We start from the raw sequence: 14,590 nt of genomic DNA, 5'->3' as shown, positions 1-14,590 counted from the left end.
GCAGACTCACGGCAGCGACTGTCCTCGTCAGAGCCATCCCCGCAGTCATCGGCCCCATCACACACCCAGAGCTTGGAGATGCAGCGGTGGTTGTTGCACTCAAACTGCACAGGGTAGCAGAACTTGTCTGGGAGAGGAGAAGAGGAGGAGATGGGGGTCAGAGCGAGGTGATAAAGGCAGGAAACACCAGCAGAGCATGGCCAGGCTGGGCCAGCTGGGCTCCAGGGGCCCAGGGGGTGTTGGGGGTACTGCTTGTGGTCCCACAGGGCTGGTGTGGGACTCACTGCTGCTGGACCTGAGGAAGATCCCCAGCTCCTGAGCACTGTTTGGGGCTTGTTCCAGGAGGTTAGAACTAAAAATGCAGCTGAAGGGAGCCATAACTGGTCCCATTCAAAAGGGCCATGGACACTTGTGCATGTGCTGAGCAAGCCAGCACACGAGGACATTTACACTGGTCACAGCTAAAAGCCCAAGAGTGTGGAGTAAAACCACAAAGGGGGAAGAATCTGGGGTCTGTCCTTGGCAAATGGATGTCAGGGAGAGAAGAGGGTCCTGCCCACCCTCCAGCACCACCCTGTGCCCCAGCCCAAATCCTGGCTGTCCCCACCCTGCCGCTCACTGCACTGGGTCTCATCTTCGCCGTTCTCGCAGTCGTCCTCCTTGTCACAGGTCCAGGTCATGGGGATGCACCTCCCGCTCGGGCAGGCAAAGTAGTTGGATGGACATTTGGGCTTCCTCCCACCTACTTTGTGATGGAAACACCAGTGAGGATGATGGCACGGCCATGTCCTGCCTCCTCCCAACCCAGAACTGAAGGATTCCTCCCCAAAATCCCCCTGAGATCCCACATCTCAGATCCCTGCGGCACCATCCGTGTGGGAGCCACACGAGCAGAGGACAACAGTCCCAGTGGGCAGACAAAGCCTCCCCAGCCCAAGCAGACCCCAAAGGGGCATCCCTGCCCCCAAAGCCCCCTCTGCCCTCCTGCTCTCACCGGGGCAGTTGCGCTCGTCCGAGTAATCGCCGCAGTCGTTGGAGCCGTCACACACCCAGCTGGGCGCGTAGCACAGGGACGTGTGCTCACACTTCTGGAACGTGGTGCCCTTCACCCCCAGCCTGAAGTAGCTGCTGCAGTCGGTGGCGGCTGAGAGGAATCACAGCAGAAGCCCCGGTGACACAGCAGGAACCACGGCAGAAGCCCCCTGGTCTGGCCCCACCACGTGGCACTGGCCCCTGCCCTGCTGCCGGAGCCCACCACACCCCACGCACCCCCAGATGAGCCCCACACATGCCCAGAGCTGCAGGGATCCAGCTGGTGGTGGGGTGCTGAGCATGGCAGAGGGGGGCTGTAGGCTGGGCTGGAGCTGCCTCATCCCAGGATAGAAGCAGGACTCTCCTCCCTCCCCAACCCAGCCCAAATCCCAAAGGCCCAGGTCCCTGCCACCAGCACCGAGAGCAGGAGCATCTCCAGAGCTGAGGAGGGGCCAGGGGCAGCAGCTGGGCACTCACTGCAGTTCATTTCATCAGATGCATCCTCGCAGTCGATGAACTGGTTGCAGCGGCTGGAATTCCCGATGCAGGTCCCGTCCCGGCAGCGGAACTCGGTCGCGGCACAGCTGGTTTCTGCCAGGGGGGAGAAGCCCCCACAGTCGATGAGGCAGGGTGGGGGGACACCACGTGCACACCCACCCCATGGCACCCACACCCCCCCACTGCCCAAGCAGCTCTGGGATGCTCAGAGTGCTCCCAGACCTGATCCCCTTCCGGATGAGACCCGGTGCCTCCCGGCTCACAATCTGCCTGGCAGCCTGAGCCCTTCTCCCTGGCACAAGCAGACCTGGACAGGACTCTGAGAAGCTCCCGACTGCCCCTGTCAGTTTGGAACTGAGCAGACCCATCCTGCAGCCCCCTAAGGGGATGCCTGGGAGCCATGGGAGCCATGAGGAGCAGTGACACTACACCCTGTGCCCCTCCTGGCTGTCAAACCACTCTCGCTGGGAAGCTCCGGGTGCTGCGTGCCCATGCCCAGGAGTTTTTCCTCTCAGCTGTCACTCTGTAAGCTTTACAAAGCAGCACAAGCTTGACCTTGACTCTCCGTTAAGCCCTGGCTCTGCTCTGCTCCTGTCAAGCTGATGGTAACTCCCTCCTGAAGCCGCTGTCCCTGTCCCAGGCAGCTGACGGAGCCCTGGCAGGGGCTGGCCGGGTGCCAGGCAGACACTCACTGTTACAGGGCACCTCGTCCGAGTTGTCCCCGCAGTTGTCCACGCCATCACACCAGTAGCGACTGGCGACGCAGCGCCCGTTCATGCAGTGCAGGTAGCCCTTCTTGCACTTGCGGCTGCCTGCCAGGGAGGAAGAGGAGGAAGAGGAAGAGGAGAAGGTGAGTAGAAGGAGGGCAAGCAACCCTGAGGGTCTCAGATCCTTGGGGACCTTTCAGCAGGGGAAGAAACCACAGAGTGGGATCAGGGAACCCACTCCCTTGTGCAGAGGGGTGAGGGCTGGTGTTTGAGGGTGCTGCAGACCCCACTGGCTCAGTTCCAGGGTTCCTGCTCTCCAGCATGTCCCCAACACTGGGAAAGGTCTGGAGACCTTAAAGCCTGGCTGGGTGAAGCTCTGGGAGGGCAGGAGGGACTGTGGACACCTGAGGGATGGAAGGACACCCTGGAATCCTGTGCCCTTTGCTGAGCAACCCTGGCAATGTCCAAAGCCAGGCTGGATGTGGCTTGGAGCAAGTTGGATGTGGCTGGGCTAGTGGAAGATGTCCCAGGGTGAAATGAAATGGGCTTTAAGTTCCCTCCCAACCCAAACCATTTCATGACTCCATGACCTTGAACATAGGAAAAAGGATTGATTTACTGCAGTGCTGTGAATCTTGCCTTCCATCCTTTTAGTTTTTGCCTCCATCCTCTTTAAGATTTAATGGCAAACTGGAAGAGGTTCTAAGACTAATTAATGAGGGACAGACCTGGCAAGGCTGTGTGGAGGTACCTGCCTCGTGTGTTTGGTTGCCTTGAAGGAGAAGCCCCTGATTTTGTTCCCTTCCAACCCAAACCGTTCCGTGATGCTCTGAGTGGAGCTGGCAGCTCGGGCAGGGTGTCTGGGGGTGCTGGGGTGCATGTGTGGGTGAGCAAGGCAGCAAGAGGAGGAACCTTACTGCAGTAGGACTGCTTCTCGTCCGACTTGTCCTTGCAGTGCACGACGCCGTCGCAGGTGCGGCTGAAGTCGATGCATTCGCCGTTCCCGCACTCGAACTCCTCGTGCACGTTGCAGGTGGAATTCACAGCTGGACAGAGCACGGCAATGTCAGCTCTGCCAGGCTGAGATCGGCCTCACCCCTTCCTTTCCTCAGCCCCTCCCACCCCCCGCACCTTTGCAGGTGAGATCCTCCTGCAGGACCCGCTCCCCGCGGCAGGAGCAGTTGACGTGGCCCTTGGGGGTCAGCAGGCACAGGTCCTGGCAGCCGCCGTTGTTCACCTGGCACAGGGACAGCTCGCCTAGGACAGAGGGACAGTGGTCACACCAGGGATGGACCCAGAAGCCCTTGCTCCTCGTCCTCCCTGCTGGGACAAAAAGTAGGGATCCCTCCCCAGGGATCTCTTCCCATGGGGCTATGGAGGGTGTAGGGGGCTGGAGGCACCTGGTTTCCCCAGATTTTACAAGGAGATGCCCTGGGAAGAGCAGGGACAGGGCAAATCCTCTCTGTCTTCAGCCTACACTGGGTTTGGGGATGGACAACTCTGGAATGAGGGTCACGAGGAGGCAACAATAAGCTGGGAAGGACAATGGGATGATTCCCAAAGGGCTAGGAAGGATGGGGGGATGGATTCCCAAAGGGCCAGAATGGACAGAGAGATGGCTTCTCAAAGAGCCATGAAAGGACAGTGGGATGGGTTCCCAAAGGATCATGATGGACAGTGGGATGGATTCCCAAAGGACCATGAAGGGTGGTGGGATGGGGTCCCAAAGGACTGTGAAGGATGGTGGGATGACTCCCAAAGGACCATGAAGGGTGGTGGGATGGGGTCCCAAAGGACCGTGAAGGATGGTGGGATGACTTCCAAAGGACCATGAAGGGTGGTGGGATGGGGTCCCAAAGGATCATGATGGATGGTGGGATGACTCCCAAAGCACCATGAAGGGTGGTGGGATGGGGTCCCAAAGGATCATGATGGACAGTGGGATGGGTTCCCAAAGGACCATGAAGGGTGGTGGGATGGCGTCCCAAAGGACCATGAAGGGTGGTGGGATGGGGTCCCAAAGGATCATGATGGACAGTGGGATGGGTTCCCAAAGGACCATAAGGGCAGTGGGATGGATTCCCAAAAGACCAGGAAGGACAGTGGGATGGATTCCTGAAGAGCCAGGAAGGATGGTGGGATGACCCCCAAAGAGCCAATGAAGGACATTGGGATGGATTGCCCTTCCCTAGGCCTGCTGCCAGGGTGAGGGGCAGAGGGCAGGGACACCAGAGGGTCCTCACAGCTGTCAGTGTCGTTGGCCACGGCAATGATGCCCATGGGCTGCTGGGGGATGTCCACGCGCAGCAGCTTCATGTCGGTGCCCACGTATTTGTTGGCGCGCTGCACGGCCCGGCGCACCCAGTCCGTCCAGAAGATGTAATCGCCGTACACAGCCAGGCCAAAGGGGTGCACGGGCTCCGACTTCAGGATCACCTGCCGGGCACAGAATCGTGGGAGGGGTTGGTTTGGAAAGGATCTTAAAGCTCATTCGGTTCCCACATCCCTGCCATGGGTGGGTACACCTTCCAGGGTTGCTCCAAGCTCCATCCAACCTGTCCTTGGACACTTCACAGAATACTTGAGGTTGGAAAAGATCTCCAGGATCAAGTCCAACCTGTGACCAACCCCCTCCAGAGCAGTCAGTGCCACGTCCAGCAGTTCCTAGGACACCTCCAGGGATGGTGACTCCACCACCAACCTGGGCTGCCCCTTCCAATGTTTAACAACCCTTTCCATGAAGAAATTCCTTCTCATGTCCAACATGAACCTCCTCTGATGCAGCTTGAAGCTATGTCCTCACTTCTCAGGGACACAGCCCAACCGGGAGTAGGAGGAACCCACTGAGGGATGCAGCCCCACAGCCCCCTAAACACAGTGTCCACCCCAGTGGGATGCCTGACCTCTCCAGCCCCAGGAACAGCTCTGCTTCCCGCTGACCACACTCCAGCCCCAATTTTCCTCCCCATCTCACTGGCCTCAGACTCACATGGCGATGGGAGCCGTCGTATTCGCAGCGCTCGATCTTGTCCAGGGTGGCATCAGAGAAATAAATCTTCTCAGCCTTGTGGTCGATGGCCAACCCGTTGGGCGTCCGTATGTCCTGATCGATGATGATGAGGACGTTGGCGCCGGAGAGGGTGGCCCGCATGATGCTGGGGTGCTGCTCATTCCAGTTGGTCCAGAACATCAGGCTGGGAGGGGAGGGACACACAACGGCTTTGGAGCCTCAGCTCAGCCACATCCAGGCTGACTCAGCCCATCCCTCCACAGCTGGGGGGCTTCCAGAGACTGGGGCATGCATGGGACATCATTTCCAAGTAAAACGAGAGGGAAGGGGGTGAATGAGGCTGCTGCAGCCAGCCGGGAAGTGTGGCACCCTGTGGATGGGGATGGGAAAGGGGGTCTGGAGCTGCTTTGTGGGGAGGGGGCTACTGGGTCTTTCCTCCCTGGGGGTCCAATCCTCTCTGTGCTGGGATCCAGAGCTTCCTCCCCACAACGTCTACTGGGACCACGTGGATCCCTGGGGGGGCTGGCTGGACCATCAGTGGCCACTCACTTCTGGCACTCGTCCAGCACGAAGGCTCGGGGGTGGTCGTCCCCTGACATGGTGATCACGGTCTCCCTCTCAAAGGCCCCGACCCGGCTCTGGTTCACGGTGTGCCGGGTGATGGTGGAGGTGGTGTAGCTGGTCCAGTACAGCGTATCCCAGCCGCGGTGGTACGCCAGCCCCTCCACCGAGCCCACGTCTGTGGGGACAGCAAAGGTCACACCCAGCCCGGACACGGCAAGGCTGTGGGCCACCCTGCATGGCCAGCGCTGACCCTGACACTGGGATGTTGAAGTTTTTGCTTTTAATTACAGCCCAAAAATCCCTCGGAGGCTTTGGTTGCTGGGTGGGGACTCAGTAGAGCTGAAGGCTGTGCTCAGTGTGGGGCAGAGACCCCTGAGACCCCAGAGTCTCGTGGGTAGAGCTGTGTTGGAATGACCCTCCCTTGCAGGAAGGCTGAGGGATGCACACCTACAATGCACCAAGGACTTGAAGTTGGCTCTCAAACTCCACACCAGCCAGACCTTCCTCTGGGTCCACAGCAGCAGTGCTGGAAAGGGGAGGGTTTCCCTCTGCCAGGGGACAGCTAAGCCCCTGGGGCACAAAGTGACAAGGCAAAGCCTGGTGGGGACCAGGGAGCCCTTCCCAGCTGGGAACTTGAACCATGCACCCATCCTCCCCCACTAATTAACGCTTGGAAAAGGGTTTAATGAGGCGGCTGTGAGAGCTGGGCCATGCTCTCCCCTCTCAGGGATAAAGTACCATGAGCACTACTGTGAATTCCCTCATTAGCAGCATGTCCAAGGCCCCGGCTCAGGGAGCTCCTGGAGCAGCAACCGCAGTTCTTTGAAGCTGCTGCAGGTGCCAATAAACCCAACCAAGTGCAAGGTGAGGCCTGGAGGTGAGGCCAGGGCTGGGCACTCCAAGGGTCAGGGCTTAGGGTGCTGCCTCGGGAGGTGAGTGTGAGCACAGAGCTGATCTCAACTTTGCTGCAGTGCCTGTTTCTAGAGCCCAAGCCTCGTGACACGCTCTCCGTGCCAGAAGGAGCTCTGCAGGCTTTTCCCAGTGCCTCTGCCACTTCCAGAGGCTCCTCAGAAACCTCTCACAGCTCAGCCTGTACTCGCTGCCCCTTCAAACTCCTCCAAAACCCCTTGGGCAAGAACAGAGGGAGTGCAGGAGGAGGTGGGGGAGAGACAGACAGGTCTGAGGGCAGGCACAGAAGGGACAATCCCGTGCCACTCACTCTCCACGATGGTCTTGCGCCCCGTGCCGTCGTCGTTGATCTGCTGGATGTTGCCGAAGTGGATGTCGCTGTAGAAGATGCGGTTGCTGCCCTTGGAGCCGTAGCGGTAATCGAAGGCCAGGGCGATGACGTTCTTCATGTGCTCCGCGTCCTCAAAGGGCTTGATGGGCGCGTTGAGGTTGTTCTCGTCCGAGAGGTGGATGCTCTTGAGGATGGTGCGCTCCGAGTAGAGCAGGTACCCATCGTAGTCCCGGCAGCTCACGCTGTCCTCCGACAGCATCCCGTGGGCGCAGGCGCACGTCCTCTGCCCGCCGCCACGGAACAGGCACAGCTGCTGGCAGCCCCCGTTGTTCTGGGCACAGACGTTGGTGCCTGGTGGGGGGACAGGGGGGGATTGGGTGAGGGACTGGGCAGGATGCACCCACTCGGCCACTTTCAGTGCTCGGCACTCCCGGAGAAGGAACAGGCTCAAACCACGGCGCAGCACGGCTCTGATGGGGACAGTGTGATTCCATCCCTGCTCCCCACATGAGGAGCTGCCCACCATGTTCAGACCTACCCTTCTGCCGGGCCCGGTTGAAGACTTTGATGTCCTTGAGCTGCACGCCGATCCCAGTCCGCAGGGACACCGACTCGGTGGCGTTGTCCTTGTTTCCTCTTTTGATGGAGCCGTTGGCGTGAGTCCTGAAGGAGGACAGAGTGACCAGATGACCAGCACAGGACCCCTCTCGCCCTTGCCATAGCACCCATCAGCTCACCCCACCCTCCACACAGCCCCCAGCCCCCTTGGCACTGCACCTATCGCTCCAGTAAATGTATTCCTCGAAGACCGACACGGAGAACATGTCCATGTTGTTGCTGGACAGAACAACCTCCCGGTTCTCGCCTGTCTCCAGGTCAATCCGTTCGATTTTGTCTGTCCGGGCATCACACCAGTAGAGCTTCCCATCCTGCAGGGATGAGACCACATCCCAGTTGGCGTGGGGGCAGCACTACCCTCTGCACCTCTGGCAGGATGTCCTGGGGCTCAGACCACCCTGGACAACCCTCCTGAGACTCTGGAGCCCCAAGGAGGGGAACCATGTCCCCAGCAGCAGGACACGGCCACACAGGGACCCTGGGGACTGGTACCATCCTCCCAGATGCCAGCTGTACCTCGTAGTCCACGGAAATCCCGTTGGGCCAGCTGATGCTGACGTTGACCAGCACCATCCTCTCGGTGCCGTCCAGGCGCGAGCGCTCGATGCGGGGGTACTGCCCCCACTCTGTCCAGAACAGGTACCTGAGGGGACAACAGGGATGTCACCAGAGGTTCGTCACCAGGAGCAGCACTGGCCCTCTGAGTAAAGGACAGACACCACCCCATTCATCCCGCCACACTGGGGCTTCAGTCCAGACCCTGCCCACTCCCAGACCTGGCATCACATCCCCTGCATCTCCATCCCTCCCCAGATCCAAACACCTCTGCTCTCCCTGGGGCACTGTCCAAAGCTGAAGCCAGTCTAAGGAGGTTCCGCTTGGATTTTCTGAGGTGCTGACACCCACCAGGTCCCAAGGGGCTCCCAGGGAGTTCAGCCCATCAGTGAAAGGAGGATTAAATCCAGGGTTTGGACTCCTTGGTGTGGCAGGAGACCTGCGAGTCCTTCCCTGCTGTGTGCACACACACGGCTCTGCCGGGAGGTGTGGGGGTCTCACCCTGTGCCCACCCCACAGGTGATGCCCCTCTTTGGGGCGGTGTCTCACCCCTTCTCTGGATGGACCGTGATGGCCCGTGGCTTGTCCAGCCCCTGCGAGATGACCACGTAGCGGAAGGACCCGTTCAGCCTGGCCACCTCGATGACGTCAAAACCCTGGTCCGTCCAGTAGATGTTTCCTGCAAGAGGGGATGGTGAACCCCCACACAAGCCCCACTGCCCCGCTGCCCCCGGGTCCAGAGCCCCATCCCACCTGCGATCCAGTCCACGGCAATGCCCTCCACGCGGCCGATGCCGTTGGTCACCACGTCCTCACGCCACGTCTGGTCCCGCTTGGCTCGACTGATGGTGCTCAGGCCCATGTCCACCCAGTAAATCGTGTCATTCTCTGAGAGGGACAAGGAGGCAGGAGGGGACGAGTCAGTGACCACCTCTGGTCACTCCAGAATGGTGAAAACCTGCACCCCGGAGCCCTGAAATCCTCCCTCACCCAGCGCTGCCGAGGGGGCGTTCCAGGGCAAAGCACTGCCAAAAGGGTGGTGGTGATGGCCCCCTCATGCTCCCCATCCCCTGTCCTATTCCCAGCCCCACATCACCTGCATGGAAGTCGATTCCCACAGCCAGGGAGGTCCCCGACACCGGCACGAGAGCATCTGACTTGTCATTGGGGTCCAGGGGAATGCCCCGGATCCCCTCGTGCACCGAGTACAGCAGGAAGGAGCCAACACCTGCGACACAGGGGCAGGGACAGTCAGACACATCCCAAAACCCACAGGCTGTCCCTCCACCGTGGAAAACTGTGAAAGGGGAGGAGCATGAGCCTGGCAGGGTTCTGCAGGCCCAGCACAGACCCACCTGGGGGCTGCAACCCCTGTCCCAGCTCGTTGCAGGGTCTGGCCCTGCTCCAGGGGGTCACGAGCGAAGCCCCTTCCCACCAGCCGCCACCCCCACCCCGTGTTGGCAAAGGCTCCGCAGCGCATCTGGGTCAGGGCAGCACTTGTTATTCAGCCCCTGCCCTGACCCAGATGGTGCAGAGCTCTGCCAACCCCCCCCCCCAAAATCACCCGGAACACTTTGCACACAAACAGCCTTTGAGAGGCCCTGGCAGTGCCCGAGGGGATGGCGGCGAGCGCGGTGGGGACGGGGGATCTGCAGAGCGAGGGCTGTGCCTGGCCCTGCTCCCGGTGAGCCCAACCTGCTGCCCACAGCGAGGGTCCCACCTCTCCCTGGGAGGGTCCACTGTGTTGTCCCACTCCCCTCCACCAGTGACACCCTCGGTGGCCGGGCAGTGCCCCCACGCTCATCAGGGACAGCCCATGCAAGGCTGTCACTGCCACCTGAGCCCACAACCCCCCCAAGCCCCCGCAGTGTCCCTCTGGTGCCCAGCATTCCCCCGCAGTGACGTGGGGCACAGAGCAGTGGGGAGGAGCCCATGTGCAGCCAGAGCGAGGGGTCACCAGCTGGGGTGGCCACAGGCGTGGCCGGGGTGGCCACGGAGTCTCGCTGTGCTATGGGGTGGTTCAGGAAGGGGACAGGGACAAGCACATACCTTCACAGGACTGCTGCCCGCTCTTGAGGCTGTAGCCTGCGGTGCACATGCAGGAGCGGGAGGTCTCTGAGGTGGGGAGGCACAGCTGCGAGCAGTCCCCGTTGTTTTGGCTGCAGGGGTTGGTCCCAGCTGTGGCAGAGAAAAGGGGGTGAGGGGCTATGGGGGGCCAGGGTGCACCCACCAAGGCTGGGGCAGCCAGGGCAGCACCCGTATGAGGTGCGAGTGCCCTGCACCAGCCAGCACAGGCTTGGCACGAGGGCAAGGGCAAGGCTTGGGCCAGCTGTCAGGGATGGAGCCACCACAGAGGAGCTGAGCACTGCCCAGCTCCACGGGGTCTCTGTCCCCGGACTCCACACTGACCTTGCTGGATGCTCTCGTCGTACACCTTCATGTGCATCACCAACGTGGTGCTGTTGCGCAGCACCGTCACCTCCGTCCCGTCCTTCTTGTTGCAGGTGCCCATCCTCTCGGAGGCCTGGTCAGCCCACCACAGCTTGTCCCCTGTGGAGAGAAGCCAGGAGCATGTGGCGCCGCTCCCCATCCCCTCCCACCCCAGCTGAGGTGGGCAGGAGAGTTTGGGAAGGGCCAGGAGACAGGGAAAGGTGTCCTCCTTCGGCAGCCCTCACCCATGATGGCCAGGGCGGTGGCCTTGCTCAGCTGGCTCCGCACGGACTCGATCACCTCCAGGTTGCTGCCATCCAGGTCACACCTGTTGATGGTGCCGTTGCCAGAGCTGATCCAGTACAGTTTGCTCTCCGGATAGTCGATGGCCAGGCCTGGAAAGGACGGGAATGTCACCAGGCTGGTGGCACACAGGGACCATCGCAGAGCTGGAGGTGGGATGGGATGGGATGGGATGGGATGGGATGGGATGGGATGGAGAGAGCAGGCAGGTAAGGTCATGGTGACCCAGAACAGGACATCTGCCACCCCCACAAGGAGCCAGAGTGGGGACTTGAGGCTCTGCAGGACAGCAAGGTGAGGTGAGGGATCCTGGGGCCCATGGAGGGGTCCCTACCAACAGGTCCCTTCTGGTTGGTGAAGAGGAGCGTGCGGTTGCTGCCATCCATGTTGGCCACACTGATGTTGTCCCCATCTGTCCAGTACAGCTTCCTGCAAGGTGAGAGGACAATGGGTGAGGGGCCATGGTGCCCCTGCACCCTCCCAGCCTTGCAGAGCCCCTCACCTGCTCGCGGCACAGCCTGGGCAGCCCCACAGACCCTTGTCCCCACCCAGGAGGAGGCCTGGGGGTTGCCAAAGCCCCGTGCACACCTGGATTGTCACACACTGGTGGGTGCTCACTTATCACAGCCCGCTCCCCTTCACACAGGCGTGTGTGGACACACAGCACACCCCCCACCTCCTGTGACACCGCTCCTACACGCTGACACACAGGGACAGCCCCTCTTCTCTCCCTCATCACTGGTGTGCACCATCACACACACACCTGTGCACACACAACTCTCTCCCATCAGCCCCAAGTCCCACCAGACTCACCCCCGGAGTGGGTGCACCACCAGGCAGTGAGGCTTGTCCAGCCCCTGGATCACAGCGTTCTTGAAGGAGCCGTCCAGCCTGGCCACGTTGATCTGCTTCTTGTTGGCGTCGTAGCTGGTCCAGAAGAGGTTTCTGGAAACCCAATCCACGGAGAGGCCATGAGCGTTGGGCAGGTCTGCAAGGGAACGGAGACAGGAGCTCGTCAGCTGCGAGGATGGGGCTGGGATGATGCTCAGATGAAGAGGAAGGGCTGACCTCAGGGAGCTGAAGGCTCTGCAGGGCTGGGGGTCCCAGCTCCCTCCACACCAACCTGCAGAGACGACGGTCTCCACGCCGGTGCCGTTGATGAAGGCTCTCTTGATGGTCTGGGTGCGCACATCTGACCAGTAAATGCGCTGCTCCAAAGCGTCGTAGTCCACCACGGTGACGTTGTCGATGTCGGGCACGGTGAAGGAGATGATGTAGTTGTAGTAGGGGTTGTCGATGTCCACGCCCCGGATCTCCATCTGCCGCGCGTACAGCAGGAACTTCTTAAACTCTGGGAGGAGAAGAAGAAGGGCAGCGGTGGGATGGCGGCTCCAGAGCACCCCCTCACCCCCCCAGCTCCCCTGGCAGACCCCTACCATAGCAGGTGGTGTTGTCCTTGTCCAGCTTCATGAGGTGGGGGCAGGCACAGGACAAGGTGCGGTTGTAGTTGATGAGGCAGAGGTGGGAACACGGCCCTTTGCCCCCGTTGGCTTCGCAGGGATTAGGAGCTGCAAAGGGGACAGGACTCAGCGACATCCCAGCCTGGGGGACACCCACCCAGGAGACCCCAAGAGCTGCAGCCTCCTCAGACCCTGCCTGCCCCATCAAGCATCACCCTCATCACCTGACGGGGCAAAGTGGCAGCCACAGGGATGAGAGCACCATCCACCTGCTGCCCCAAGGGGGTGTGGGTGCAGACCAAGTGCCAGCGCCACCCCGTTGTCCCCCCGCCCTGTCCCCCCTCCTGCACTCCCTCAGTCTCACCCAGGGGCTGCCGGGAGGGGTGATACACCTGCAGGTCAAAGGGCTGCGTGTTGGTCCTCTGCACCACGGTCACGTTGTGCCCCGTCCACTTGTTGGCCTTGGCCAAGGTGTTGGTGCGCCAGTCGGTCCAGTACACCTCCCCCCCGTACAGGGTGACAGCGAAGGGGTGGGACAGGTACTCGTGTCCCCTCAGCACCTCGATGTGCCCCGTCCCATCGTACAGGGCTGAGTAGATGGCATCCGACCTGTGCCGGGGTGAGATGAGGGTGAGGGAGGTGAGGAGGGGGCACCATGGCGTCTTTAACCCAACAGCGACAACCAGCAGGGTCTAAGCAGCCATGGTGGAAATCCTGCTGATTTACACCAGGATCCACAGAGGACAACACCCAGAGCCAGGCCTGGCACGTGTTGGGGACACAAACAGAGCCCACAGCCTGAAGGCTTCTCTCTCCCAGCCCAGCACAAGGCTGGAACCAGGGGAAGATCCAGACTGGGAGGGACAGAGAGAGGTGTCCTGGCCCTACCTGGCATCGATCCAGAGGATCCGCTTCTCCAGGTAGTCCACAGTGAGCCCGTTGGGCCATCCCCCCGAGCCCGTCTCCTTGTGGATGGTGCGTCGGCCCGCGCCGCTCATGGAGGCAGCCTCGATGCGGGGCAGGCTGGCGTCCCAGTCCGTCCAGAACAGGATCCTGCCAGGAGGGACTGTGAGCAAGGACAGGAGCCCGTGGCCTTATCCCCCCACCAGGTGCCGGCGTGTCCCCTCCTGCCTCACCCATAGCGAGGGTCCAGGGCGATGGCGCGGGGGTGCTCGATGTCCCCGGCCAGCAGCGTGGTCCTCATGGTGCCATCCAGCTTGGCCACCTCGATCTGGTCCAGGTTGCTCTCCACCCAGTAGATGTTGCCAGCGATCCAGTCCACGGCCAGTCCCTCGGGGGTGGCCAGGCCGTACTGTATCACCACCTCGAAGCTGGTCAGAGCTGTGGGGCACAAGGTGAGGGCTCAGGCTGGTGCCCCTTCCCCAGCCCACCCAGCATTACCACCCCTGTATCCCCAACAGCTCCAACCAGCTCAGCAGGGGTTGGTTGTGGGGGGACATGTCCTCCCCAAACAGGGCCTGAACCACCTCTGTCCATGGTCCAAACCCCGAAGAGCTCAGCACCCCCTATCCATGATCAGACCACAAAGAGCTCAGCATCCATCCATAGTCCAGACCCCAAAGACCCACAAAGGGCTCAGCATCCATCCATGGCCCAGACCCCAAAGACCCCCAAAGGGCTCAGCATCCATCCATAGTCCAGACCCCAAAGCCCCCCAAAGGGCTCAGCATCCATCCATGGCCCACATCCCAAAGGGCTCAGCATCCATCCATAGTCCAGACCCCAAAGACCCCCAAAGGGCTCAGCATCCATCCATAGTCCAGACCCCAAAGGGCTCAGCATCCATCCATAGTCCAGATCCCAAAGGGCTCAGCATCCATCCATAGTCCAGACCCCAAAGACCCCCAAAGGGCTCAGCATCCATCCATAGTCCAGACCCCAAAGGGCTCAGCATCCATCCATAGTCCAGACCCCAAAGGGCTCAGCATCCATCCATGGCCCAGACCCCAAAGGGCTCAGCATCCATCCATGGTCAGACCCCAAAGGGCTCAGCATGCATCCATGGCCCACATCCCAAAGGGCTCAGCATCCATCCATGGCCCACATCCCAAAGGGCTCAGCATCCATCCATGGCCCAGACCCCAAAGGGCTCAGCATCCATCCATGGTCAGACCCCAAAGGGCTCAGCATCCATCCATAGTCCAGACCCCAA

General features: G+C 61.0%; 1 protein-coding gene across 1 annotated transcript in view; it reads right to left on the bottom strand.

The window, feature by feature from the left end:
- Positions 1–14,590, bottom strand: part of LRP1 (LDL receptor related protein 1) — an 89,101-nt gene that overhangs the window by 24,913 nt on the left and 49,598 nt on the right. Inside the window, 27 exon segments of the mRNA XM_068212551.1 lie at positions 11–127; positions 620–742; positions 995–1,144; positions 1,510–1,623; positions 2,223–2,342; positions 3,155–3,283; positions 3,369–3,494; positions 4,481–4,673; positions 5,227–5,431; positions 5,797–5,986; positions 7,031–7,402; positions 7,590–7,714; positions 7,829–7,980; positions 8,186–8,312; positions 8,774–8,903; positions 8,978–9,112; positions 9,321–9,452; positions 10,274–10,402; positions 10,634–10,774; positions 10,900–11,049; positions 11,292–11,386; positions 11,771–11,945; positions 12,081–12,308; positions 12,394–12,525; positions 12,782–13,026; positions 13,306–13,470; positions 13,554–13,758. Coding sequence (XP_068068652.1) covers positions 11–127; positions 620–742; positions 995–1,144; positions 1,510–1,623; positions 2,223–2,342; positions 3,155–3,283; positions 3,369–3,494; positions 4,481–4,673; positions 5,227–5,431; positions 5,797–5,986; positions 7,031–7,402; positions 7,590–7,714; positions 7,829–7,980; positions 8,186–8,312; positions 8,774–8,903; positions 8,978–9,112; positions 9,321–9,452; positions 10,274–10,402; positions 10,634–10,774; positions 10,900–11,049; positions 11,292–11,386; positions 11,771–11,945; positions 12,081–12,308; positions 12,394–12,525; positions 12,782–13,026; positions 13,306–13,470; positions 13,554–13,758 — 4,305 coding nt within the window.

The sequence above is a fragment of the Anomalospiza imberbis genome, chromosome 22 (assembly GCF_031753505.1).
Source record: "Anomalospiza imberbis isolate Cuckoo-Finch-1a 21T00152 chromosome 22, ASM3175350v1, whole genome shotgun sequence".
Lineage (NCBI taxonomy): Eukaryota > Metazoa > Chordata > Aves > Passeriformes > Viduidae > Anomalospiza > Anomalospiza imberbis.
This window is presented reverse-complemented; position numbering and strand designations above follow the sequence as displayed.